At 46.8% G+C, this 27,850-nt stretch overlaps 1 protein-coding gene across 3 annotated transcripts in view; it reads left to right on the forward strand.

Annotated features, from left to right (window-relative positions):
- Window positions 1-27,850, forward strand: part of TNKS1BP1 (tankyrase 1 binding protein 1) — a 332,768-nt gene that overhangs the window by 158,060 nt on the left and 146,858 nt on the right. For all 3 annotated transcript variants that reach the window (XR_013607004.1, XR_013607011.1, XM_078674811.1), the window contains exon 3: window positions 10,690-11,527. Coding sequence is in view for 1 of the 3 variants with exons in the window: in XM_078674811.1 (XP_078530937.1) it covers window positions 10,690-11,527 (838 nt within the window). In the remaining 2 variants the exon portion in view is untranslated. The remainder of the gene's footprint in view (window positions 1-10,689; window positions 11,528-27,850) is intronic.

Below are 27,850 nucleotides of genomic sequence, written 5' to 3' on the forward strand. Positions count from 1 at the left end.
TTGATGAAGTGCAGGTGTAAGAGGAAGGTGCAGTGAAAGTAGTGGTATTTCCATGTTTCTGCCATACATTATCCTAAAAGGAGACCTCCTCTGGAGCAGTTCAGATGGCCACAGGTGTTGGCATCACCTTCATGTCCCATCATCGACCTCTTGAGGGCGCGCTTGTTTTTCTCTACGGTCACTGTAGTCTAAGTGATACTCCTCACCTCGCGCTCCTGGAATCACCAGTGAGACTTATGCAGTTTCAATGTAAAACTCGCTTAATTGAATTAAGTGGTACATTTCTGACTGGTGCAATTAGATGATTGACTAGATCACGTTTACATGTGCAAGCCTTGCCTACTTGCATGGGCAAGCTCCACCTTCTTACGTGTGCAAGCCCCACCTACTTACATGGGCAAGCCCCCCCTACTTACATGGGCAAGCCTCACCTACTTACATGGGCAAGCCCCCCCTACTTACATGGGCAAGCCTCTCCTACTTACATGGGCAAGCCCCCCCTACTTACATGATCAAGCCTCACCTATTTACATGGGCAAGCCTCCCCTACTTACATGTGCAAGCTCCACCTTCTTACGTGTGCAAGCCCCACCTACTTACATGTGCAAGCCCCACCTACTTGCATGGGCAAGCCCCACCTACTTACACGGGCAAGCCCCCCCTACTTACATGATCAAGCCTCACCTACTTACATGGGCAAGCCCCCCCTACTTACATGATCAAGCCTCACCTATTTAAAAGGGCAAGCCTCCCCTACTTACAAGGGCAAGCCCCCCCTACTTACATGGGCAAGCCTCACCTCCTTACATGGGCAACCCCCACCTACTTACACGGGCAAGCCCCCCCTACATTCATGGGCACGCCTCATCTACTTACATGGGCAAGCCTCCCCTACTTACATGGGCAAGCCCCCCCTACTTGCATGGGCAAGCCCCACCTACTTACATGTGCAAGCTCCACCTTCTTACGTGTGCAACCCCCACCTACTTACATGGGCAAGCCCCCCCACTTACATGGGCACGCCTCACCTACTTACATGGGCAAGCCTCCCCTACTTACATGGGCAAGCCCCCCTACTTACATGGGCAAGCCTCACCTACTTACATGGGCAAGCCCCCCCTACTTACATGGGCAAGCCCCACCTACTCACATGGGCAAGCCTCCCCTACTTACATGGGCAAGCCTCACCTACTTACATGGGCAAGCCCCCCTACTTACATGGGCAAGCCTCACCTACTTACATGGGCAAGCCTCCCCTACTTACATGGGCAAGCCTCACCTACTTACATGGGCAAGCCCCACCTACTCACATGGGCAAGCCTCCCCTACTTACATGGGCAAGCCCCCCCCTACTTACATGGGCAAGCCTCACCTACTTACATGGGCAAGCACCCCCTACTTACTTGGGCAAGCCTCACCGACTTACATGGGCAAGCCCCACCTACTTACATGGGCAAGCCCCACCTACGTACATGGGCAAGCCCCACCTACTTACATGGGCAAGCCTCGTCTACTTACATGTGCAAGCCCCACCTACTTACATGGGCAAGCCCCTCCTACTTACATGGGTAAGCCCCCCTACTTACATGGGCACGCCTCACCTACTTACATGGGCAAGCCCCCCCTACTTACATGGGCAAGCCCCCCCTACTTACATGGGCACGCCTCACCTATTTACATGGGCAAGCCCCCTACTTACATGGGCACGCCTCACCTACTTACATGGGCACGCCTCACCTACTTACATGGGCAAGCCCCCCCCTACTTACATGGGCAAGCCTCACCTACTTAAATGGGCAAGCCCCCCCTACTTACATGGGCAAGTCCCCCCTACTTACATGGGCTAGCCCCACCTACTTACATGGGCAAGCCTCACCTACTTACGTGTGCAAGCCTCGCCTACTTACATTTGCAAGCCCCACCTACTTACATGGGCAAGCCTCACCTACTTACATGTGCAAGCCCCACCTACTTACATGGGCAATCCTCCCCTACTTACATGGGCATGCCTCACCTACTTACATGGGCAAGCCCCCCCCCAATTACATGGGCATGCCTCACCTACTTACATGGGCACGCCTAACCTACTGACATGGGCAAGCCCCCCCTACTTACATGGGCATGCCTCACCTACTTACATGGGCAAGCCCCCCCTACTTACATGGGCAAGCCCCCCCTACTTACATGGGCAAGCCCCCCCTACTTACATGGGCAAGCCCCCCTACTTACATGGGCAACCCCCACCTACTTACATGGGCAAGCCCCCCTACTTACATGGGCAAGCCTCACCTACTTACACGGGCAAGCCTCACCTACTTACATGGGCAAGCCTCACCTACTTACATGGGCAAGCCTCACCTACTTACACGGGCAAGCCTCACCTACTTACATGGGCATGCCTCACCTACTTACACGGGCAAGCCTCACCTACTTACATGGGCAAGCCTCACCTACTTACATGGGCAAGCCTCACCTACTTACATGGGCAAGCCTCACCTACTTACATGGGCAAGCCTCACCTACTTACATGGGCAAGCCTCACCTACTTACATGGGCAAGCCCCCCCTACTTACACGGGCAAGCCCCCCCCTACTTACACGGGCAAGCCTCACCTACTTACATGGGCAAGCCTCACCTACTTACATGGGCAAGCACCCCCTACTCACTTGGGCAAGCCTCACCGACTTACATGGGCAAGCCCCCCCTACTTACATGGGCAAGCCCCCCCCTACTTACATGGGCACGCCTCACCTACTTACATGGGCAAGCCCCCCCCTACTTACATGGGCGAGCCCCCCCTACTTACATGGGCTAGCCCCACCTACTTACATGGGCAAGCCCCACCTACTTACATGGGCAAGCCTCACCTACTTACATGTGCAAGCCCCACCTACTTACATGGGTAAGCCTCACCTACTTACATGGGCATGGCTCACCTACTTACATGGGCAAGCCCCACCTACTTACATGGGTAAGCCTCACCTACTTACATGTGCAAGCCCCACCTACTTACATGGGCATGGCTCATCTACTTACATGGGCAAGCCCCCCCTACTTACATGGGCATGCCTCACCTACTTACATGGGCAAGCCTCACCTACTTACATGGGCAAGCCTCATCTACTTACGTGGGCAAGCCCCCCCTACTTACGTGGGCAAGCCCCCCTACTTACATGGGCAAGCCTCACCTACTTACATGGGCAAGCCTCATCTACTTACGTGGGCAAGCTCCACCTACTTACGTGGGCAAGCCCCACCTATTTACATGGGCAAGCCCCACCTATTTACATGGGCAAGCCTCACCTTCTTACATGGGCAAGCCTCACCTACTTACATGGGCAAGCCTCACCTACTTACATGGACAAGCCTCACCTACTTACATGGACAAGCACCCCCTACTTACTTGTGCAAGCCTCACCTACAGGAACTACAACTCCAGCTTCTCCAGAGGTCACCCGCAGCGGGGAGCTCGCGGGCGGGACTGTCCCTGTCCAACAGCAGGAAGGACATCCTCCCACCCCGTAGGCTAGAGGGCGGTGAGCTGCATTGATTGCTGGAAAGGAGTATGATTGGACTCTTCCATCCCGCTAACCCCTGAAACTCAAAGCCTTGATCAGTGGCAATAGGCGATTCCTTGACCTTGCGGAAGGATCCTCGAACAGTGATAATACCTGCTCCTGGGACTTGAGGGACTGCCGTTGACTTCCTACGACTCGATGAAACTGCTCCATAAACTGCGTTTATATACCTGGAGGTATCGGGCAGGTCGCGTCACTCATTCTTACCTTTGTCTAGATGATCCAGAGGTTGCACATAGAAGCTCATATAATCTCCACTGGCAATTGTCCTACTGACCAAACGACTCACCTGAAGACTGTATCTCAGAGTATCTGGTAATATTACACCTTCGCTGAGCCCCGCGTCTGGTGCCGCGGATAATAGAAGGAGAACCAGCATTATGTGCAGTTTGTGGCTAGTGTCACAGGAGTGCGTTATTTGTCAGCACCTCGTAGTTAATGAGATCCAGCTATTAAAGTGCAAAAAAGGAAGCAAGAAAATATCACATGTGATGCAAACTTTGTTAGAGATGAATATTGTGGAGACAGAGGTTCCCTCTGGAGGGAAAGTGAGGTTTCAATTTTAAGACTGAATGGGAGAAGCAGTTGTATTGGGATATAAGAGGATATGGAGAGACTGGAACATGATGTAAAATAAAACAAATGAGTTGGAATGGCCCTAGTGCACAGAGGTTGAACTAAAAGCAGGATTTACTCCTCTTCAGGAGAAAAAGATGCTCTCTTCCGTGTGTAACTAGGAGGAAAGCAAACCGCGTCGATCGTTGTTGACGGGAAGGTCTATAGGACATCTGGGCCTTTGGCCATCATGTAGACCATAGTGGTGAGGTTTGTGAATATCAAGGACCCCCAGAGAATTAATATAATTCCTGGGACAGGGTAGACATATAGTGGAAAATAAAGTTCCCAGGTAATCTTGAGCGTGCGCAATGTAGGTAATGAGTTCAGAGAACTACAAAAGTTAAAAAACAATACATTTTAATTATTCGAGTAAATACATTTATACTTTAAAATCATCACCAATGGGTTTTTGGTATACGTCATCAAAACCTTGGATGGAAAAAATATACAGGATACACAAATATAAGTGGTGGAGATGGTGTCGAAGACATTTTTCACTATAGACCATAGAGGTGAGGCCACAAGTCCACTGAAGGACCAGTGGGCTTAAAAGGAAAGAGTCTGGGCTAGCCAGAACCTGCAACAGATCACAGGGATCCCCTGGGAGCTGTCATTAATGCATGCATTCTGCTTCCAGAGATTCTGACTGCACCTCATGTCACACAGATCAGCTCTAACAGGGGAGCCCCTTGTCCTGCTCTAAATGTATTTATCAAATGCACCCTACAGTAAACTCTAAAGATCTTGTATCACCGGAGGTTTACACAGTATAACCTACACTGATCTTTAAGTGAAATGGCAGGTTAAAGGATGTGTTTCTTCCCCTCCTCCCCCCATGTGCAGGACAGGTTCATTTAAGTCATTGTGGCTTTTCCTCCTCTCTCCATCCTCCCTCAAATGTGAGGGACCCCGAAGAGCCTATACAATGAAAGTCCCCTTGTGTCCTGTCCATGAAGCTGCAGTACCTCGTTGTTCATGTGCCATAGAGCGTGCCAACTGTACCGATGTACGCAGGGTGGTAACGGATGGGTATTACTCTTGTACCCAAGGCCAAACGTCATAGAGATGGATTTGGACTCTTGGAAGGAGGTGGTACATTTCAATTAGATGTTGACCGCCCTTCTAACGTACTACACATAACACAGACCTTATCAGAGGACGTTTGGCCCTTGCAAAGATTGACTAGGGAAGACTCTCGCCTTGAAACAGCAAAACCCTTCTTGAAAGGAGTCCGATACCTTTTTGACCTCCACAAAGTCTAAAAGTTCTTCAGGGATGACAGCTTTGAGACTGGACTAAAATGATCCTTCTCAGATCACAAGGATTGGGTGATTATTTTCTTAAAAGTAGGGTCATCATCACAGTTTCCAGTATTTGTGAAGACAATTCAGAAGTATCCGCTATTGTTTATCGGCATGTGTTGATGATATGAAGGTGTGGAAGTGCGATTCTACTTACACAAGTTTGTGGCTGTTCTTGAAGGGCAAAGAGACGCAGGAGCTTGCCATCCAGAATCACATGCAAGTTTGGATATGGAGGAGTGACGGAATTTATTCAAACGGGGGCTGAAATGTCAACTTGGTTGGACGGAGGGACCTCAAATCCTCATGAATCACACTTTGGTCCATGCAGTGGAGGTATCTAAGATGATGGAAATTGCTCAGTGTCTTTGCTCAGTTTCCCAACACTGGAGTTTCACTGCTTCCAATCGCAGCTAAAGTCATCGAAAAGGCCGTCAACACTAAGCTAGCAAACCTTGTCAAAGCCAACAACATCCTCGACATCTCCCAATCCGGTTCTGCAGCAACCACAACACCAAGTCTGCCTTACTCGCCGCCACAGCCGAAATTGTCTCCCTCCTCGACCACAGCAAAACGGCAACCCTCATCCTTCTGGGCCTCTCAGCTGGCTTCGACACCATCTCCCACGTCACCCTAGCCACCAGGTTCCACGACACCGGCATCCGCGGCAAAGCCCTCGACTGGTTTCGCAGCAAGTCAGACTCCCACCCTACTTTTCAGAACCGACTGAGATCCACTATGGAGTGTCCCAGGGTTCCTCCGTCAGACCCTCCCTCTACAGCATCTACATGGCTCCCTTTCGCAACCATCGTCAGAAACTACAGGCTAAACATCATCTCCTTAGCCGACGACACCCAGCTCATCCTCTTCCTCACCAACCAACCCAACATCACCAAACACAACTTCCAAGAAGGGATGAAAGCTGTCGTCACCTAGATGAAGAACAGCTGCCTGAAACTCAACTCTGAGAAAACAGAAGTTAACATCCTGGGATCCACCCCCTCCGCATGGAACGACTCCTGGTGGCCACCTGTCCTCGGAAATCCCCCCACCCTGATGGACTACGCACAAAACCTCAGAATCATACTAGATTCATTGCTCAAAATGACCCGCCAGCTCAATCCTGTATCATTGACCTACTTCAATACCTTACGCATGCTTCAAAAGACATTCAGATGGATCCCATACGAATCCAGAAAAACTATCACACACGCTCTCATCAGTAGTAGACTGGATTACAGCAACGCTCTCTATGCTGGAATCAACAAGGAACTCCTTTCGCAAACTCCAGATTGTCCAGAACGCTGCAGCCAGACTAATCCTCGACATCCACAGCCACATCACCCAACACCTCCGCAATCTTTACTGGCTCTCAGTCGAAAGAAGAATAACATTCAAACTGCTCACTCACGCATACAAGGCCCTCCACAACACCGGACCAACATACCTGAACAAACGCCTCTCTTTCCACGCACCCAAAAGACACCTCCGATCAGCTGACCTCTCCCGGGCCACCGTTCCACGCGTCTACAAGACCAGAACTGGAGGAAAGTCCTTCCCCCTACCTTGCAGCCGAGGCCTGGAACAACTTCCCCCTCCTGCAAGCCCCCACACTGCCCCAGTTCAGGAAGGGCCTGAAGACCTGGCTCTTTGGATGACCAGAGCACTCAACTGAGCCTCTTCTTCTCCCCGCCCAGCACCTTGAGACCCTCACGGGTGAGTAGTTGCTCTTTACCAACCCCTGATTGATTGACTGACTGGAGTTTGAAAGTAACAAATTGTTTTCAGAGAATCCTTGTGAAGGAGGTGAAAATTATAGTAATGTGTAGAGTTTTTTTTAACCGCATGCGCGCTAGCGGTTTTCCCCGCTGCGTTTTTAAAAAAGCCGCGTTACATGACGAGCTCAGCTCGTCATGAGCGCGGAAGGGGTTAATAAAGAAGGGATAGCCTATGAAACAGGTACAGCATGTTATGCAAGATGACTCAACACAGTATCGTTGTACCAAAAAAGCACTCCGTAAAAGTGACTTTGCAGGCCGCAGTTATTGTGTGAATATCTTAATATACTTTCTCCTGTTTTTCTTCAAAGATTCGTGTGTGCCACTTGGCTGGGGCTGCAATACAAGCTGATGGATTAAGATGGTCTACAGTGTTAACGGGACATTGATCACGGACAGTCGTGAATTGTTGTCTGATGTGCTTAGAAAAGAAGAAGGTACCCCTTATGTCCAATTTAGGTCCAAGAGTAAGGGGGAGAAATCAAAATCTATCTAAGAAAAACTCTTGTCAGACCTATATTTTTTATGGGTGGCCAAAAGCTAGGACAAATCCCCAACGTATTCATTGCTCACAGTAACTTATTCAAAAATATATTTTATTAATATTTTTATACATAGATATTTTTCTACTTCAAATTTTTTTTTATAGTGCAAGTTTCTGTTATACATTCACAATGCATGAGCCGTAGATAGCATATACACAGATACATGTACATAAATTGCTATGTGAGCAATATTTCCTATGACATAGAACAATTTAGACATACAAGAAACAGAAGTTGACATTAATAAAACTTAACAATAACCCCACTCTCAGCCATCCAACAATTGTTCTCACCATATAAAACTATCTCACACATACTAACACTCATATGCAAAAACATACAAATTCATGGGAAACTCCAAGTTTTATTTATATGACATACACTCTTTATTTGTTGTGTGGTTTGATTTTATCTTAGACACTATTCACTGATGTGTTATCTTTTAAGGGTTCCCCCCAAGAGAACGGTCCCGGTCTACCCACGTTTCGGTGGAAAGACTCAATAACCACATTCATCAGGACCATGTTGCTTAAAATATAAATCTCAAAAGTGGGTGGGGTTATCTTATATAAGGGCGCTCTGTCAGACATTCATTTCTCTTTTGCAAAGGCTTATCAAAGCCAGAAAAAGCTTCTGAATATTGGCGATCAAGGGCACTATCTTGATATCTAGGAGGTTCACTGTTGTCTATTTCCTATTGCATCAGTCGTCTATCTGTTGCTTTATGTAATCCTGTTGCCAATCCATATCATCTGGCATATTTTCAAATGGAGTCAAATTCTCTGTCGTATTTTCTCGTAGTCTGAGAACACTCTCGTCAGCCGCGTGCATCACATCTCCCTGTCTTGCTCCGACATCTTTTCTTAGATAGATTTAGTTGTACAATGTGCGCCATACTCTTTCGGTGGCACTGGACCTCAAAGTAATTTGCATGCAATGTCTGGGGTGAATTTTTCACAATACAGCTGAAATTTGAGGGGCTGTGTACACCAGACGAAGAATGCCTTCTGAGATGGTGGCTTGAAGCTTGCTGACATTAGGTGGAGATTGGATTCATGATTTGAGTGTGCTACAGATATTGAGGAAAGTTGTAGTAAAATTCTTCCTTTATTAAGTTCATTGAATATTCCAGGAGTTGTTTGGGATGTAGGGAGCAGGAGGCGGACCAGGGTGGCTTCGAACGGCGAAGGTTAGAGGAAGGAGGAACTGGTTGCCTTCGATGAGGCTCATGGGTTCGACCCTGAGCGCATTGGTGGAGGCAGCGATCCTGAGGTGTGGAGTGGATTTCTTGGTTCTTGGAAGATGAAGTTGGTTAAACTTGAAGATAAATTCGCCATAAAACCTTCAGCCTCTTGTGTGTGAGTCGCTTGACGACATTGTATGTAGAAGGAAGGATCTGGGCCTGGTGATCCACTTGCGGCCTAGATTCTAAGCTCGACTTTCAGAGAGAAGGATCCCAGTAGCTCAGTTTTTAATTTCAAGGCGGGCAATATTTATATATTGGGTCTCCTCTTCCTCTTCGCTAAAGATGTGTTGTGTGAGTCTGTGCTTGCAGATACGTGCACAGCGTGAGCACCACAGTCATACGTGCCTGTACCTCCTGTCTGTAGCAGTCTCATTGGCTTGTGTTTTTGGTGGTTGCCTTCCACCACCAACCTCTGAATGACTGAAGTCCTGAGAGTAGAAAAAACACGAACCTGGGCGGATATCGAAGCATACAATTACCGTCACAATATTAAAGGTATCTAATGCTACATATGCAAGAAGTAAGCATCTATAATTAGCCCAAGTCATTTCATCAGTGGGAGAGAATAGAACTGAGTTGTAGATGTAACTTTACACCTGTGAAGGCTTTTCTTTCTGCCTCTCAAGGGTTGAGTCTGGCCACACTTGCTTAAGGGTGGCTGCTTGGCCCATGGGAGCACTTTTATAGTCAATCCGACATGGACCTAAAGAGGCAGCCCCTTTTTGTAGGTGGGTGGGTCAGGTGGTGTGTTGTAGGATCTGTGTTGAATCAAAGGGGTCCCTGGACATACATCATATTTACCTTCCTTATACGCCCGTCGATAAACGATGTGCCCTTTGAATAGGTTATAACACAATATACCACTGCACAGAAAAGACCAAGAACTGCCCTGTTCAGTTTCCAGGGGTTTCTTGAATTGAGTGTGGTCTGGTGCTGGTCTCAGCTTTGTATCCTGAGTCCAGGTTCACTGAGTGACCTTCCACCATCTTTCTGCCTCTTAATCCTGGGCAGCAGAGGGTTTGTGTGTTCATCTGGGGCTGGCGTGTAGCAGGCGTCGCTTCATGAGATAGGCCGGACCTAAGCTCCTGTACGCCTTTTGTCTGCTGCAGGTGAAGTATTTTATAAGACTCGCCTATGTGTGTTTATTTATTTAACTATTTATTAACTAATTTGTTTGATGCCCGATGGAGCTACCTGGTTTAGCTATAGGGGAGATGGGCCGTGGATTCCCTCCTTGGTCGTCACCTACCCAGTGGGTCTTTAGACAGACTTCCTTTCGTCTCTCCTTGTTGTCTCTTCCCTTATCCTCCCTTTCTCACCTCCCCTGCCCCCTCCACTACTTTTCTCTCTCCTTTCTCTCCTATCCTAATGTATTGCCTATTTTTTGATGTAATGTGTAATTGCTGATCTTTTTCTGTTACATTGTTGATTCTCATGTAAAGTGCTCTGATACCTTCGGGTCTAGCCAGCGCTATATAAAACTCTTTAAATAAATTGCAATATGACTGTACATTCTGATGTGTATGTTACAATATACTCTGTGATACATGCTATAGTTTGCAGACACCCCACTTGTTCCATGCACTGTCATTAACCGCAGTTCTCTCTCTCTTCTCTTCACAGCGAACCGGCCCAAGCCGGCTCTCAGGCCGAAACCCAAAGTTCTGCCGAAACCCCTCTCCAAGTCCTTTTCTCAGGATCCAGGGGTGGTGTTCCCTCCTTCAAGCCCTTGGAGCCCCAAATCGCCCATTTCTGAGACGCCGTCCGCAGAAAAGATCAACTTCTTGACGGGCCCCAAGCCCTACGGTGCGGCCCCCAGTGGAGGCGGGATCCGGCGGCCATCTTTCACGCTCAAGCGCCAGACATCCGAGCCACTCTCTGGGGATGAAGCTTGCTCCAGCACCTTGGCTTCAGTGTCCAAAGCCTCTGTGCCCCTGCCACCCTCGCCATCCCCCCGCGCTGTGGAGCCACACCAGGTCACACCGAGCCTAGTGGCGCAGACTGAGGTGGACAGCGCGAGGGTGGAACCTGCCCCCAAGGAGCTGCCAGCCCCCTGTCCAGATGCCAAAGGTGCCCGGCCACCGGTGCTCAAGAAGCCTGCTGTATCCTTCAAAGTGAAGCCTGTACTAGGGGCACCCAAGCCAAGCCGCTTCCCCGGCACCACTGTCGACCAGATCCTGGCCAAGATGGAGGAGGACAAAGGCACGGTGGCGGCTCCAGGCCCCGAGAGGGGTTGGGCGCAGAGGACCAGTGTCAGCTTTGATGCAGGCTCCCGCTTTGGATCCACCACCTACTCCTCCTTCCGGAGGAGCCCGAGCACCAGCGATGGGCCAAAAGAAGAGGGAGTGGTGAGCCCCAGTGCAGCAGGGACCCCTACGTCCCCCCTGTTTCAGGGGACAGCTACATTGGGCACCACAGGCCAATCACACGGTCTCGTCGAAGGCAAAGCCCTGCGCGAGAGGTGAGAATTATGGTTTGAGAGAATTGTTTGGGTATTACTGTCTCTTACTTTTCCAACACACTCATTGTGTGGGAAACAACCTTTACAATGCAACTTTTACAACGCACTACCATTACAACGAAACTTTTACAATGCAAGATCCATTACAACGCATGCCATTACAACGCAACCATTACATCGCATGACACTACAACGCATACCATTACAACGCATAGCATTACAACACATGTCATTACAACGCAGTCATTACAACGCATACCATTACAACGCATACCATTACAACGCATACCATCACAACGCATAATACCCTTACACTATCCAAAACTTACATTACTGTTTCACTCACTGGAGTGAGAATAGTAATTTTTAGCCCTATGCTATCCAACGCTTTCCCTACTGTTGCACTCACTGGAGTGGGAATAGTAATTTTTACCCCTACGCTATCCAACGCTTTCCCTACTGTTGCACTCTCTGGAGTGGGATAGTAATTTTTACCCCTACGCTATCCAACGCTTTCCCTACTGTTGCACTCTCTGGAGTAGGAATAGTAATTTTAACCCCTACGCTATCCAACGCTTTCCCTACTGTTGCACTCTCCGGAGTAGGAATAGTAATTTTAACCCCTACGCTATCCAACGCTTTCCCTACTGTTGCACTCTCTGGAGTAGGAATAGTAATTTTAACCCCTACGCTATCCAACGCTTTCCCTACTGTTGCACTCACTGGAGTGGGAATAGTATTTTTACCCCTACGCTATCCAACGCTTTCCCTACTGTTGCACCCGCTGGTGTTAGAATAGTAATTTTTACCCCTATACAATCCAATACTTACCATACATGCAATGTAATGGTATGCGTTGTAATGGTATGCGTTGTAATGGTATGTGTTGTAAAGGTAGTTTTTAGACAATTTGTTGTAATGGCATGCGTTGTAATGGAATGCGTTGTAAAAGATTTTGCGTTGTAACGTCTTACATTCCATCGTGCATGTGTGGGAGCAAAACTGTACACCACAATTTAGTCACCCCAACATTTACCTCATACAGTTCTCCCACAGATGTGTGTGTGTGTGCATTTCAAGGCATCTTCTCAAACATTAGTTTAGCAGAGTAAAATAATCCTAAAAGCAATGGGACCACTCAGTAATGGAGTTCTAGATCAAGAAAAGTTCAAGAGTTTTATAACAAAATTCGAAACTAATCAATGCAGGGAAAATTCCTTAAAGGTTATATGGAGCAGAGTTACACAGAGTATGCAAAAATCAGAAAGTATTTAAAGTTCCAAAGAGCAGTAAAATCAGGAAAACATCACGCAGCATTCCGAGTAACTTCAAGGAAAGCTCAAAATCTCTTGCTCGCCCCCAAAATCAAGGGGTTGTTATAGTCCATTCCTGTACAGAATATGAGCAAACTCAGCCTGACCATCATGGTGTGAGCATGAGCATGGCTGCTTTAGCCAATCAGAACACAAGAATAATAAACGTCATTACCTTCGCACATACCCTCCATCCCTTTTTGTTTAATTATTATTCAACACACTCTATGCTAATGTCACCCAGAGATGTTTGAGAACACATGAAGCGCATAAGAATGAGGCTAGTAAACATAGAGGTAGGACCTCGAGAAATGTTACAAGTCATAGGGAACAGGAGAAGTGCATTTGAAAGCACTGGATTCACAGCAGTGGAAATATAAACGACTGCATGTCATCTTGACTGTGCTCCTCGGAGCTTGTAGGACAAGATGTGCGCAGGGAGGAAACAGGAAAGAGTGACGAAACGGCAGCCATCTTATTCAAAATGGAGTCCTACACAAACATGTGGCCTAACTAAAGCACATTAATAACTCTTATTCTATACATGATAATAAATGAGTTCAACTGCAGTCAGGTTAATTCAGTCTATAAGTGTGAAATTGTGTGTGAAGATGCATTTAATCGTCTTTATTGATGCACTAATGATAAACCCTAAAAACATTTCAAAACATGGCACTTTGTTGCTGCACACATGCACACCCGTGTACACGTCAGTGCACAGGTCAATCCATGTGGGTCTCGATGCAATAGCATTTGCGGCTCATATGGCCATGAGTGCATGTACTTTCATCGGGATTACACGACTATGCACTCTCATTGTGATACACGAGCAAGCACTCTTGTGATTACACTAGCATGCACTCTTGTGATTACACTAGCATGCACTCTCGTGATTACACTAGCATGCACTCTCGTGATTACACGAGCATGCACTCTCGTGATTACACTAGCATGCACTCTCGTGATTACACTAGCATGCACTCTCGTGATTACACAAGCATGCACTCTTGTGATTACACTAGCATGCACTCTTGTGATTACACTAGCATGCACTCTTGTGATTACACTAGCATGCACTCTCGTGATTACACTAGCATGCACTCTCGTGATTATATAGCATGCACTCTCATTGTGATACACGAGCAAGCACTCTTGTGATTACACTAGCATGCACTCTTGTGATTACACTAGCATGCACTCTCGTGATTACACTAGCATGCACTCTCGTGATTATACTAGCATGCACTCTCGTGATTACATGAGCATGCACTCTCGTGATTACACTAGCATGCACTCTTGTGATTACACTAGCATGCACTCTCGTGATTACACAAGCATGCACTCTTGTGATTACACTAGCATGCACTCTCGTGATTACACTAGCATGCACTCTCGTGATTATACTAGCATGCACTCTCGTGATTACATGAGCATGCACTCTCGTGATTACACTAGCATGCACTCTCGTGATTACATGAGCATGCACTCTCGTGATTACACTAGCATGCACTCTCGTGATTATACGAGCATGCACTCTCGTGATTACACTAGCATGCACTCTCGTGATTAAACTAGCATGCACTCTCGTGATTACACGAGCATGCACTCTCGTGATTACACTAGCATGCACTCTCGTGATTACACTAGCATGCACTCTTGTGATTACACTAGCATGCACTCTTGTGATTACACTAGCGTGCACTCTCGTGATTACACGAGCATGCAGTCTCGTGATTACACTAGCATGCACTATCATTGTGAAGGTATATTGTGCCCATATCCCTTCTCTGTTGTGTTTCAGCTGTGTACCCTTATACTTCCTGTGTTTTGTTTCATCTCTGTGCCCATATACTTCCCCTGTTGTGTTTTAGCTCTGTACCCATATACTTCCTGTGTTGTGTTTCATCTCTGTACCCATATACCTTCTCTGTTGTGTTTCAGCTCTGTACCCATATACCTTCTCTATATTTCAGCTCTGTACCCATATACCTCCTGCGTTGTGTTTCAGCTCTGTGCCCATATACTTCCCCTGTTGTGTTTTAGCTCTGTACCCATATACTTCCTGTGTTGTGTTTCATCTCTGTACCCATATACCTTCTCTGTTGTGTTTCAGCTCTGTACCCATATACCTTCTCTATATTTCAGCTCTGTACCCATATACCTCCTGCGTTGTGTTTCAGCTCTGTGCCCATATACTTCCTGTGTTGTGTTTCAGCTCTGTCCTCATATACCTCCTGTGTTGTGTTTCAGCTCTGTGCCCATATACTTCCTGTGTTGTGTTTCATCTCTGTACCCATATACCTTCTCTGTTGTGTTTCAGCTCTGTACCCATATACCTTCTCTATATTTCAGCTCTGTACCCATATACCTCCTGCGTTGTGTTTCAGCTCTGTGCCCATATACTTCCTGTGTTGTGTTTCAGCTCTGTCCTCATATACCTCCTGTGTTGTGTTTCAGCTCTGTGCCCATATACTTCCTGTGTTTCAGCTCTGTGCCCATATACCTTCTGTGTTATGTTTCAGCTCTGTACCCATATACCTTCTCTGTTGTGTTTCAGCTCTGTTCCCATATACTTCCTGTGTTGTGTTTCAGCTCTGTACCCATATACCTCCTGTGTTGTGTTTCAGCTCTGTGCCCATATACCTTCTCTGTTGTGTTTCAGCTCTGTGCCCATATACTTCCTGTGTTGTGTTTCAGCTCTGTCCCCATATACCTTCTCTGTAGTGTTTCTGCTCTGTACCCATATACCTTCTCTGTTGTGTTTCAGCTGTGTACCCATATACCTCCTGTGCTGTGTTTCAGCTCTGTGCCCATATACTTCCTGTGTTGTGTTTCATCTCTGTTCCCATGTACCTCCTCTGTTGTGTATCAGCTGTGTACCCATATACCTCCCCTGTTGTGTTTCAGCTCTGTACCCATATACTCCCTGTGTTGTGTTTCAGCTTTGTGCCCATACACCTCCTGTGTTGTGTTTCAGCTGTGTGCCCATACACCTCCTGCGTTGTGTTTCAGCTCTGCGCCCATATACCTCCTGTGTTGTGTTTCAGCTTTGTGCCCTTACACCTCCTGTGTTGTGTTTCAGCTCTGTACCCATATACCTTCTCTGTTGTGTTTCAGCTTTGTGCCCATATACCTTCTGTGCTGTGTTTCAGCTCTGTACCTATGTGCCTCCTCGGTTGTGTTTCAGCTCTGTACCCATTTACCTCCTGTGTTGTGTTTCTGCTCTGTGCCCATATACCTCCTGTGCTGTGTTTCAGCTCTGTCTTCATATACCTTCTCTGTTGTGTTTCAGCTCTGTGCCCATATACTTCCTGTGCTGTGTTTCAGCTCTGTCCCCATATACCTTCTCTGTTGTGTTTCAGCTCTGTGCCCATATACCTCCTGTGCTGTGTTTCAGCTCTGTACCTATGTGCCTCCTCGGTTGTGTTTCAGCTCTGTACCCATTTACCTCCTGTGTTGTGTTTCTGCTCTGTGCCCATATACCTCCTGTGCTGTGTTTCAGCTCTGTACCCATATACCTCCTGTGTTGTGTTTCAGCTCTGTGCCCATATACCGCCTGTACTGTGTTTCAGCTCTGTCTTCATATACCTTCTCTTTTGTGTTTCAGCTCTGTGCCCATATACTTCCTGTGCTGTTTCAGCTCTGTCCCCATATATCTTCTCTGTGTGTTTCAGCTCTGTGCCCATATACCTCCTGTGTTGTGTTTCAGCTCTGTACCCATATACCTTCTCTGTTGTGTTTCAGCTCTGTGTCCATATACCTCCTGTGCTGTGTTTCAGCTGTGTACCCATATACTTCCTGTGCTGTGTTTCAGCTCTGTCCCCATATACCTTCTCTGTGTATTTCAGCTCTGGGCCCATTTACTTCCTGTTCTGTGTTTCAGCTCTGTACCCATATACTTTATGTGTTGTGTTTCAGTTGTGTACCCATATACCTTCTCTGTTGTGTTTCAGCTCTGTACCCATATACCTTCTCTGTTGTGTTTCAGCTGTGTACCCATATACCTCCTGTGCTGTGTTTCAGCTCTGTACCCATATACTTCCTGTGCTGTGTTTCAGCTCTGTCCCCATATACCTTCTCTGTGTGTTTCAGCTCTGTGCCCATATACCTCCTGTGTTGTGTTTCAGCTCTGTACCCATATACCTTCTCTGGTGTGTTTCAGCTCTGTGTCCATATACCCCCTGTACTGTGTTTCAGCTGTGTACCCATATACTTCCTGTGCTGTGTTTCAGCTGTGTACCCATATACCTTCTCGGTTGTGTTTCAGCTCTGTGCCCATATACTTCCTGTGTTGTGTTTCAGCTGTGTACCCATATACCTCCTGCGTTGTGTTTCAGCTCTGTGCCCATATACTTCCTGTGTTGTGTTTCAGCTCTGTCCTCGTATACCTCCTGTGTTGTGTTTCAGCTCTGTGCCCATATACTTCCTGTGTTGTGTTTCAGCTCTGTGCCCATATACCTTCTGTGTTATGTTTCAGCTCTGTACCCATATACCTTCTCTGTTGTGTTTCAGCTCTGTTCCCATATACTTCCTGTGTTGTGTTTCAGCTCTGTCCCCATATACCTCCTGTGTTGTGTTTCAGCTCTGTGCCAATATACTTCCTGTGTTGTGTTTCAGCTCTGTTCCCATATACTTCCTGTGTTGTGTTTCAGCTCTGTCCCCATATACCTCCTGTGTTGTGTTTCAGCTCTGTGCCCATATACTTCCTGTGTTGTGTTTCAGCTCTGTCCCCATATACCTCCTGTGTTGTTTCAGCGCTGTGCCCATATACTTCCTGTGTTGTGTTTCATCTCTGTGCCCATGTACCTCCTCTGTTGTGTTTCAGCTGTGTACCCATATACTTCCTGTGTTGTGTTTCATCTCTGTACCCATATACCTTCTCTGTTGTGTTTCAGCTCTGTACCCATATACCTTCTCTATATTTCAGCTCTGTACCCATATACCTCCTGCGTTGTGTTTCAGCCCTGCACCAATCTACTTCCTGTGTTGTGTTTCTGCTCTGTACCCATATACCTCCTGTGTTGTGTTTCAGCTCTGTGCCCATATACTTCCTGTGTTGTGTTTCAGCTCTGTCCCCATATACCTCCTGTGTTGTGTTTCAGCTCTGTACCCATATACCTTCTCTGTTGTGTTTCAGCTCTGTACCCATATACCTTCTCTATATTTCAGCTCTGTACCCATATACCTCCTGCGTTATGTTTCAGCCCTGCGCCCATATACTTCCTGTGTTGTGTTTCAGCTCTGTCCCCATATACCTTCTCTGTTGTGTTTCAGCTCTGTGCCCATATACCTTCTGTGTTATGTTTCAGCTCTGTGCCCATATACCTTCTCTGTTGTGTTTCAGCTCTGTTCCCATATACCTCCTGTGTTGTGTTTCAGCTCTGTGCCCATATACTTCCTGTGTTGTGTTTCAGCTCTGTCCCCATATACCTTCTCTGTTGTGTTTCAGCTCTGTGCCCATATACTTCCTGTGTTGTGTTTCAGCTCTGTCCCCATATACCTTCTCTGTTGTGTTTCAGCTCTGTGCCCATATACTTCCTGTGTTGTGTTTCAGCTCTGTACCCATATACCTCCTTTGTTGTGTTTCAGCTCTGTGCCCATATACTTCCTGTGTTGTGTTTCAGCTCTGTACCCATATACCGTCTCTGTTGTGTTTCAGCGCTGTCCCCATATACCTCCTGTGTTGTGTTTCAGCTCTGTGCCCATATACTTCCTGTGTTGTGTTTCAGCTCTGTCCCCATATACCTTCTCTGTTGTGTTTCAGCTCTGTTCCCATATACCTCCTGTGCTGTGTTTCAGCTCTGTACCTATGTGCCTCCTCAGTTGTGTTTCAGCTCTGTACCCATATACATCCTGTGTTGTGTTTCAGCTCTGTACCCATTTACCTCCTGTGTTGTGTTTCAGCTCTGTGCCCATATACCGCCTGTGCTGTGTTTCAGCTCTGTCCCCATATACCTTCTCTGTTGTGTTTCAGCTCTGTGCCCATATACTTCCTGTGTTGTGTTTCAGCTATGTCCCCATATACCTTCTCTGTAGTGTTTCTGCTCTGTACCCATATACCTTCTCTGTTGTGTTTCAGCTGTGTACCCATATACCTCCTGTGCTGTGTTTCAGCTCTGTGCCCATATACTTCCTGTGTTGTGTTACATCTCTGTTCCCATGTACCTCCTCTGTTGTGTTTCAGCTGTGTACCCATATACCTCCCCTGTTGTGTTTCAGCTCTGTACCCATATACTCCCTGTGTTGTGTTTCAGCTTTGTGCCCATACACCTCCTGTGTTGTGTTTCAGCTTTGTGCCCATACACCTCCTGCGTTGTGTTTCAGCTCTGCGCCCATATACCTCCTGTGTTGTGTTTCAGCTTTGTGCCCATACACCTCCTGTGTTGTGTTTCAGCTCTGTACCCATATACCTTCTCTGTTGTGTTTCAGCTTTGTGCCCATATACCTTCTGTGCTGTGTTTCAGCTCTGTACCTATGTGCCTCCTCGGTTGTCTTTCAGCTCTGTACCCATTTACCTCCTGTGTTGTGTTTCTGCTCTGTGCCCATATACCTCCTGTGCTGTGTTTCAGCTCTGTACCCATATACCTCCTGTGTTGTGTTTCAGCTCTGTGCCCATATACCGCCTGTACTGTGTTTCAGCTCTGTCTTCATATACCTTCTCTGTTGTGTTTCAGCTCTGTGCCCATATACTTCCTGTGCTGTGTTTCAGCTCTGTCCCCATATACCTTCTCTGTGTGTTTCAGCTCTGTGCCCATATACTTCCTGTGCTGTGTTTGAACTCTGTCCCCATATACCTTTTCTGTGTGTTTCAGCTCTGTGCCCATATACTTCATGTGTTGTGTTTCAGCTGTGTACCCATATACCTTCTCTGTTGTGTTTCAGCTCTGTGCCCATATACCTCCTGTGCTGTGTTTCAGCTCTGTACCTATGTGCCTCCTCGGTTGTGTTTCAGCTCTGTACCCATTTACCTCCTGTGTTGTGTTTCTGCTCTGTGCCCATATACCTCCTGTGCTGTGTTTCAGCTCTGTACCCATATACCTCCTGTGTTGTGTTTCAGCTCTGTGCCCATATACCGCCTGTACTGTGTTTCAGCTCTGTCTTCATATACCTTCTCTGTTGTGTTTCAGCTCTGTGCCCATATACTTCCTGTGCTGTGTTTCAGCTCTGTCCCCATATACATTCTCTGTGTGTTTCAGCTCTGTGCCCATATACTTCCTGTGCTGTGTTTGAGCTCTGTCCCCATATATCTTCTCTGTGTGTTTCAGCTATGTGCCCATATACCTCCTGTGTTGTGTTTCAGCTCTGTACCCATATACCTTCTCTGTTGTGTTTCAGCTCTGTGTCCATATACCTCCTGTGCTGTGTTTCAGCTGTGTACCCATATACTTCCTGTGCTGTGTTTCAGCTCTGTCCCCATATACCTTCTCTGTGTATTTCAGCTCTGGGCCCATATACTTCCTGTTCTGTGTTTCAGCTCTGTCCCCATATACCTTCTCTGTGTGTTTCAGCTCTGTGCCCATATACTTTGTGTTGTGTTTCAGTTGTGTACCCATATACCTTCTCTGTTGTGTTTCAGCTCTGTACCCATATACCTTCTCTGTTGTGTTTCAGCTGTGTACCCATATACCTCCTGTGCTGTGTTTCAGCTCTGTACCCATATACTTCCTGTGCTGTGTTTCAGCTCTGTCCCCATATACCTTCTCCGTGTGTTTCAGCTCTGTGCCCATATACCTCCTGTGTTGTGTTTCAGCTCTGTACCCATATACCTTCTCTGGTGTGTTTCAGCTCTGTGTCCATATACCTCCTGTACTGTGTTTCAGCTGTGTACCCATATACTTCCTGTGCTGTGATTCAGCTGTGTACCCATATACCTTCTCTGTTGTGTTTCAGCTCTGTGCCCATATACTTCCTGTGTTGTGTTTCAGCTGTGTACCCATATACTTCCTGTGTTGTGTTTCAGCTGTGTACCCATATACCTTCTCTGTTGTGTTTCAGCTCTGTGCCCATATACCTCCTGTGCTGTGTTTCAGCTCTGTACCCATTTACCTCCTCTGTTGTGTTTCAGCTCTGTGCCCATATACCGCCTGTACTGTGTTTCAGCTCTGTCCCCATATACCTTTTCTGTTGTGTTTCAGCTCTGTGCCCATATACTTCCTGTGCTGTGTTTCAGCTCTGTCCCCATATACCTTCTCTGTGTATTTCAGCTCTGGGCCCATATACTTCCTGTTCTGTGTTTCAGCTGTGTACCCATATACCTTCTCTGTGTGTTTCAGCTCGGTGCCCATATACTTCATGTGTTGTGTTTCAGTTGTGTACCCATATGCCTTCTCTGTTGTGTTTCAGCCGTGTACCCATATACCTTCTCTGTTGTGTTTCAGCTCTGTGCCCATATACCTCCTGTGCTGTGTTTCAGCTGTGTACCCATATACTTCCTGTGTTGTGTTTCAGCTGTGTACCCATATACCTCCTGTGCTGTGTTTCAGCTGTGTACCCATATACTTCCTGTGTTGTGTTTCAGCTGTGTACCCATATACCTCCTGTGTTGTGTTTCAGCTCTGTACCCATATACCTTCTCTGTTGTGTTTCAGCGCTGTCCCCATATACCTCCTGTGTTGTGTTTCAGCTCTGTGCCCATATACTTCCTGTGTTGTGTTTCAGCTCTGTCCCCATATACCTTCTCTGTTGTGTTTCAGCTCTGTTCCCATATACCTCCTGTGCTGTGTTTCAGCTTTGTACCTATGTGCCTCCTCAGTTGTGTTTCAGCTCTGTACCCATATACATCCTGTGTTGTGTTTCAGCTCTGTACCCATTTACCTCCTGTGTTGTGTTTCAGCTCTGTGCCCATATACCGCCTGTGCTGTGTTTCAGCTCTGTCCCCATATACCTTCTCTGTTGTGTTTCAGCTCTGTGCCCATATACTTCCTGTGTTGTGTTTCAGCTATGTCCCCATATACCTTCTCTGTAGTGTTTCTGCTCGGTACCCATATACCTTCTCTGTTGTGTTTCAGCTGTGTACCCATATACCTCCTGTGCTGTGTTTCAGCTCTGTGCCCATATACTTCCTGTGTTGTGTTTCATCTCTGTTCCCATGTACCTCCTCTGTTGTGTTTCAGCTGTGTACCCATATACCTCCCCTGTTGTGTTTCAGCTCTGTACCCATATACTCCCTGTGTTGTGTTTCAGCTTTGTGCCCATACACCTCCTGTGTTGTGTTTCAGCTTTGTGCCCATACACCTCCTGCGTTGTGTTTCAGCTCTGCGCCCATATACCTCCTGTGTTGTGTTTCAGCTTTGTGCCCATACACCTCCTGTGTTGTGTTTCAGCTCTGTACCCATATACCTTCTCTGTTGTGTTTCAGCTTTGTGCCCATATACCTTCTGTGCTGTGTTTCAGCTCTGCGCCCATATACCTCCTTTGTTGTGTTTCAGCTCTGTGCCCATATACTTCATGTGTTGTGTTTCAGCTGTGTACCCATATACCTTCTCTGTTGTGTTTCAGCTCTGTGCCCATATACCTTCTGTGCTGTGTTTCAGCTCTGTACCTATGTGCCTCCTCGGTTGTGTTTCAGCTCTGTACCCATTAACTCCTGTATTGTGTTTCTGCTCTGTACCCATATACCTTCTCTGGCGTGTTTCAGCTCTGTGTCCATATACCTCCTGTACTGTGTTTCAGCTGTGTACCCATATACTTCCTGTGCTGTGTTTCAGCTGTGTACCCATATACCTTCTCTGTTGTGTTTCAGCTCTGTGCCCATATACTTCCTGTGTTGTGTTTCAGCTGTGTACCCATATACTTCCTGTGTTGTGTTTCAGCTGTGTACCCATATACCTTCTCTGTTGTGTTTCAGCTCTGTGCCCATATACCTTCTCTGTTGTGTTTCAGCTCTGTGCCCATATACCGCCTGTACTGTGTTTCAGCTCTGTCCCCATATACCTTCTCTGTTGTGTTTCAGCTCTGTGCCCATATACTTCCTGTGCTGTGTTTCAGCCCTGTCCCCATATACCTTCTCTGTGTATTTCAGCTCTGGGCCCATATACTTCCTGTTCTGTGTTTCAGCTGTGTACCCATATACCTTCTCTGTGTGTTTCAGCTCGGTGCCCATATACTTCATGTGTTGTGTTTCAGTTGTGTACCCATATGCCTTCTCTGTTGTGTTTCAGCCGTGTACCCATATACCTTCTCTGTTGTGTTTCAGCTCTGTGCCCATATACCTCCTGTGCTGTGTTTCAGCTGTGTACCCATATACTTCCTGTGTTGTGTTTCAGCTGTGTACCCCTTTACCTCCTGTGCTGTGTTTCAGCTGTGTACCCATATACTTCCTGTGTTGTGTTTCAGCTGTGTACCCATATACCTCCTGTGTTGTGTTTCAGCTCTGTACCCATATACCTTCTCTGTTGTGTTTCAGCGCTGTCCCCCTATACCTCCTGTGTTGTGTTTCAGCTCTGTGCCCATATACTTCATGTGTTGTGTTTCAGCTGTGTACCCATATACCTTCTCTGTTGTGTTTCAGCTCTGTGCCCATATACCTTCTGTGCTGTGTTTCAGCTCTGTACCTATGTGCCTCCTCGGTTGTGTTTCAGCTCTGTACCCATTAACTCCTGTATTGTGTTTCTGCTCTGTGCCCATATACCTCCTGTGCTGTGTTTCAGCTCTGTACCCATATACCTCCTGTGTTGTGTTTCAGCTCTGTGCCCATATACCGCCTGTACTGTGTTTCAGCTCTGTCTTCATATACCTTCTCTGTTGTGTTTCAGCTCTGTGCCCATATACTTCCTGTGCTGTGTTTCAGCTCTGTACCCATATACCTTCTCTGTGTGTTTCAGCTCTGTGCCCATATACTTCCTGTGCTGTGTTTGAGCTCTGTCCCCATATACCTTTTCTGTGTGTTTCAGCTCTGTGCCCATATACTTCATGTGTTGTGTTTCAGCTGTGTACCCATATACCTTCTCTGTTGTGTTTCAGCTCAGTGCCCATATACCTCCTGTGCTGTGTTTCAGCTCTGTACCTATGTGCCTCCTCGGTTGTGTTTCAGCTCTGTACCCATTTACCTCCTGTGCTGTGTTTCAGCTCTGTGCCCATATACCTCCTGTGTTGTGTTTCAGCTCTGTGCCCATATACCGCCTGTACTGTGTTTCAGCTCTGTCTTCATATACCTTCTCTGTTGTGTTTCAGCTCTGTGCCCATATACTTCCTGTGCTGTGTTTCAGCTCTGTCCCCATATACCTTCTCTGTGTGTTTCAGCTCTGTGCCCATATACTTCCTGTGCTGTGTTTGAGCTCTGTCCCCATATATCTTCTCTGTGTGTTTCAGCTCTGTGCCCATATACCTCCTGTGTTGTGTTTCAGCTCTGTACCCATATACCTTCTCTGTTGTGTTTCAGCTCTGTGTCCATATACCTCCTGTGCTGTGTTTCAGCTGTGTACCCATATACTTCCTGTGCTTTGTTTCAGCTGTGCACCCATATACTTCCTGTGCTGTGTTTCAGCTCTGTCCCCATATACCTTCTCTGTGTATTTCAGCTCTGGGCCCATATACTTCCTGTTCTGTGTTTCAGCTCTGTCCCCATATACCTTCTCTGTGTGTTTCAGCTCTGTGCCCATATACTTTATGTGTTGTGTTTCAGTTGTGTACCCATATACCTTCTCTGTTGTGTTTCAGCTCTGTACCCATATACCTTCTCTGTTGTGTTTCAGCTGTGTACCCATATACCTCCTGTGCTGTGTTTCAGCTCTGTACCCATATACTTCCTGTGCTGTGTTTCAGCTCTGTCCCCATATACCTTCTCTGTGTGTTTCAGCTCTGTGCCCATATACCTTCTCTGGTGTGTTTCAGCTCTGTGTCCATATACCTCCTGTACTGTGTTTCAGCTGTGTACCCATATACTTCCTGTGCTGTGTTTCAACTGTGTACCCATATACCTTCTCTGTTGTGTTTCAGCTCTATGCCCATATACCTCCTGTGCTGTGTTTCAGCTCTGTACCCATTTACCTCCTCTGTTGTGTTTCAGCTCTGTGCCCATATACCGCCTGTACTGTGTTTCAGCTCTGTCCCCATATACCTTCTCTGTTGTGTTTCAGCTCTGTGCCCATATACTTCCTGTGCTGTGTTTCAGCTCTGTCCCCATATACCTTCTCTGTGTATTTCAGCTCTGGGCCCATATACTTCCTGTTCTGTGTTTCAGCTGTGTACCCATATACCTTCTCTGTGTGTTTCAGCTCGGTGCCCATATACTTCATGTGTTGTGTTTCAGTTGTGTACCCATATACCTTCTCTGTTGTGTTTCAGCCGTGTACCCATATACCTTCTCTGTTGTGTTTCAGCTCTGTGCCCATATACCTCCTGTGCTGTGTTTCAGCTGTGTACCCATATACTTCCTGTGTTGTGTTTCAGCTGTGTACCCATATACCTCCTGTGCTGTGTTTCAGCTGTGTACCCATATACTTCCTGTGTTGTGTTTCAGCTGTGTACCCATATACCTCCTGTGTTGTGTTTCAACTCTGTACCCATATACCTTCTCTGTTGTGTTTCAACTCTGTACCCATGTGCCTCCTCTGTTGTGTTTCAGCTCTGTCCCCATATACCTTCTCCGTTGTGTTTCAGTTCTGTGCCCATATACTTCCTGTGTTGTGTTTCAGCTGTGTACCCATATACCTTCTCTGTTGTGTTTCAGCTCTGTCCCCATATACCTTCTCTGTTGTGTTTCAGCTCTGTGCCCATATACTTCCTGTGATGTGTTTCAGCTGTGTACCCATATACCTTCTCTGTTGTGTTTCAGCTCTGTGCCCATATACCTCCTGTGTTGTGTTTCAGCTCTTTATCCATATACCTTCTCTGTTGTGTTTCAACTCTGTACCTATGTGCCTCCTCTGTTGTGTTTCAGCTCTGTCCCCATATACCTTCTCTGTTGTGTTTCAGCTCTGTGCCCATATAATTCCTGTGATGTGTTTCAGCTGTGTACCCATATACCTTCTCTGTTGTGTTTCAGCTCTGTGCCCATATACCTCCTGTGTTGTGTTTCAGCTCTGTACCCATATACCTTCTCTGTTGTGTTTCAACTCTGTACCTATGTGCCTCCTCTGTTGTGTTTCAGCTCTGTCCCCATGTACCTTCTCTGTTGTGTTTCAGCTCTGTGCCCATATACTTCCTGTGTTGTGTTTCAGCTGTGTACCCATATACCTTCTCTGTTGTGTTTCAGCTCTGTACCCATATACCTCCTGTGTTGTGTTTCAGCTGTGAACCCATATACCTTCGTTGTTGTGTTTCAACTCTGTGCCCATATACCTCCTGTGTTGTGTTTCAGCTCTGTCCCCATATACCTTCTCTGTGTATTTCAGCTCTGTGCCCATATACTTTGTGTTGTGTTTCAGTTGTGTACCCATATACCTTCTCTGTTGTGTTTCAGCTCTGTACCCATATACCTCCTTTGTTGTGTTTCAGCTGTGAACCCATATACCTTCGTTGTTGTGTTTCAACTCTGTGCCCATATACTTCCTGTGTTGTGTTTCAGCTCTGTACCCATTTACCTCCTGTGTTGTGTTTCAGCTCTGTGCCCATTTACTTCCTGTGCTGTGTTTCAGCTCTGTCCCCATATACCTTCTCTGTGTGTTTCAGCTATGGGCCCATATACTTCATGTGTTGTGTTTCAGCTCTGTCCCCATATACCTTCTCTGTTGTGTTTCAGCTCTGTGCCCATATACTTCCTGTGTTGTGTTTCAGCTGTGTACCCATATACCTTCTCTGTGTGTTTCAGCTCTGGGCCCATATACTTAGTGTGCTGTGTTTCAGCTCTGTCCCGATATACCTTCTCTGTGTGTTTCAGCTCTGGGCCCATATACTTAGTGTGCTGTGTTTCAGCTCTGTCCCCATATACCTTCTCTACGTGTTTCAGCTCTGTACCCATATACCTTCTCTGTTGTGTTTCAGCTCTGTGCCCATATACTTCATGTGTTGTGTTTCAGCTCTGTGCCCATATACCTTCTCTGTTGTGTTTCAGCTCTGTACCCATTTACCTCCTCTGTTGTGTTTCAGCTCTGTGCCCATATACCTCCTGTGTTGTGTTTCAGCTCTGTACCCATATACCTTCTCTGTTGTGTTTCAACTCTGTACCTATGTGCCTCCTCTGTTGTGTTTCAGCTCTGTCCCCATGTACCTTCTCTGTTGTGTTTCAGCTCTGTGCCCATATACTTCCTGTGTTGTGTTTCAGCTGTGTACCCATATACCTTCTCTGTTGTGTTTCAGCTCTGTACCCATATACCTCCTGTGTTGTGTTTCAGCTGTGAACCCATATACCTTCATTGTTGTGTTTCAACTCTGTGCCCATATACCTCCTGTGTTGTGTTTCAGCTCTGTCCCCATATACCTTCTCTGTGTATTTCAGCTCTGTGCCCATATACTTTGTGTTGTGTTTCAGTTGTGTACCCATATACCTTCTCTGTTGTGTTTCAGCTCTGTACCCATATACCTCCTGTGTTGTGTTTCAGCTGTGAACCCATATACCTTCGTTGTTGTGTTTCAACTCTGTGCCCATATACTTCCTGTGTTGTGTTTCAGCTCTGTACCCATTTACCTCCTGTGTTGTGTTTCAGCTCTGTGCCCATTTACTTCCTGTGCTGTGTTTCAGCTCTGTCCCCATATACCTTCTCTGTGTGTTTCAGCTATGGGCCCATATACTTCATGTGTTGTGTTTCAGCTCTGTCCCCATATACCTTCTCTGTTGTGTTTCAGCTCTGTGCCCATATACTTCCTGTGTTGTGTTTCAGCTGTGTACCCATATACCTTCTCTGTGTGTTTCAGCTCTGGGCCCATATACTTAGTGTGCTGTGTTTCAGCTCTGTCCCGATATACCTTCTCTGTGTGTTTCAGCTCTGGGCCCATATACTTAGTGTGCTGTGTTTCAGCTCTGTCCCCATATACCTTCTCTACGTGTTTCAGCTCTGTACCCATATACCTTCTCTGTTGTGTTTCAGCTCTGTGCCCATATACTTCATGTGTTGTGTTTCAGCTCTGTGCC

Source organism: Lissotriton helveticus, chromosome 1_1 (genome assembly GCF_964261635.1).
Source record: "Lissotriton helveticus chromosome 1_1, aLisHel1.1, whole genome shotgun sequence".
Taxonomy (NCBI): Eukaryota; Metazoa; Chordata; class Amphibia; order Caudata; family Salamandridae; genus Lissotriton; species Lissotriton helveticus.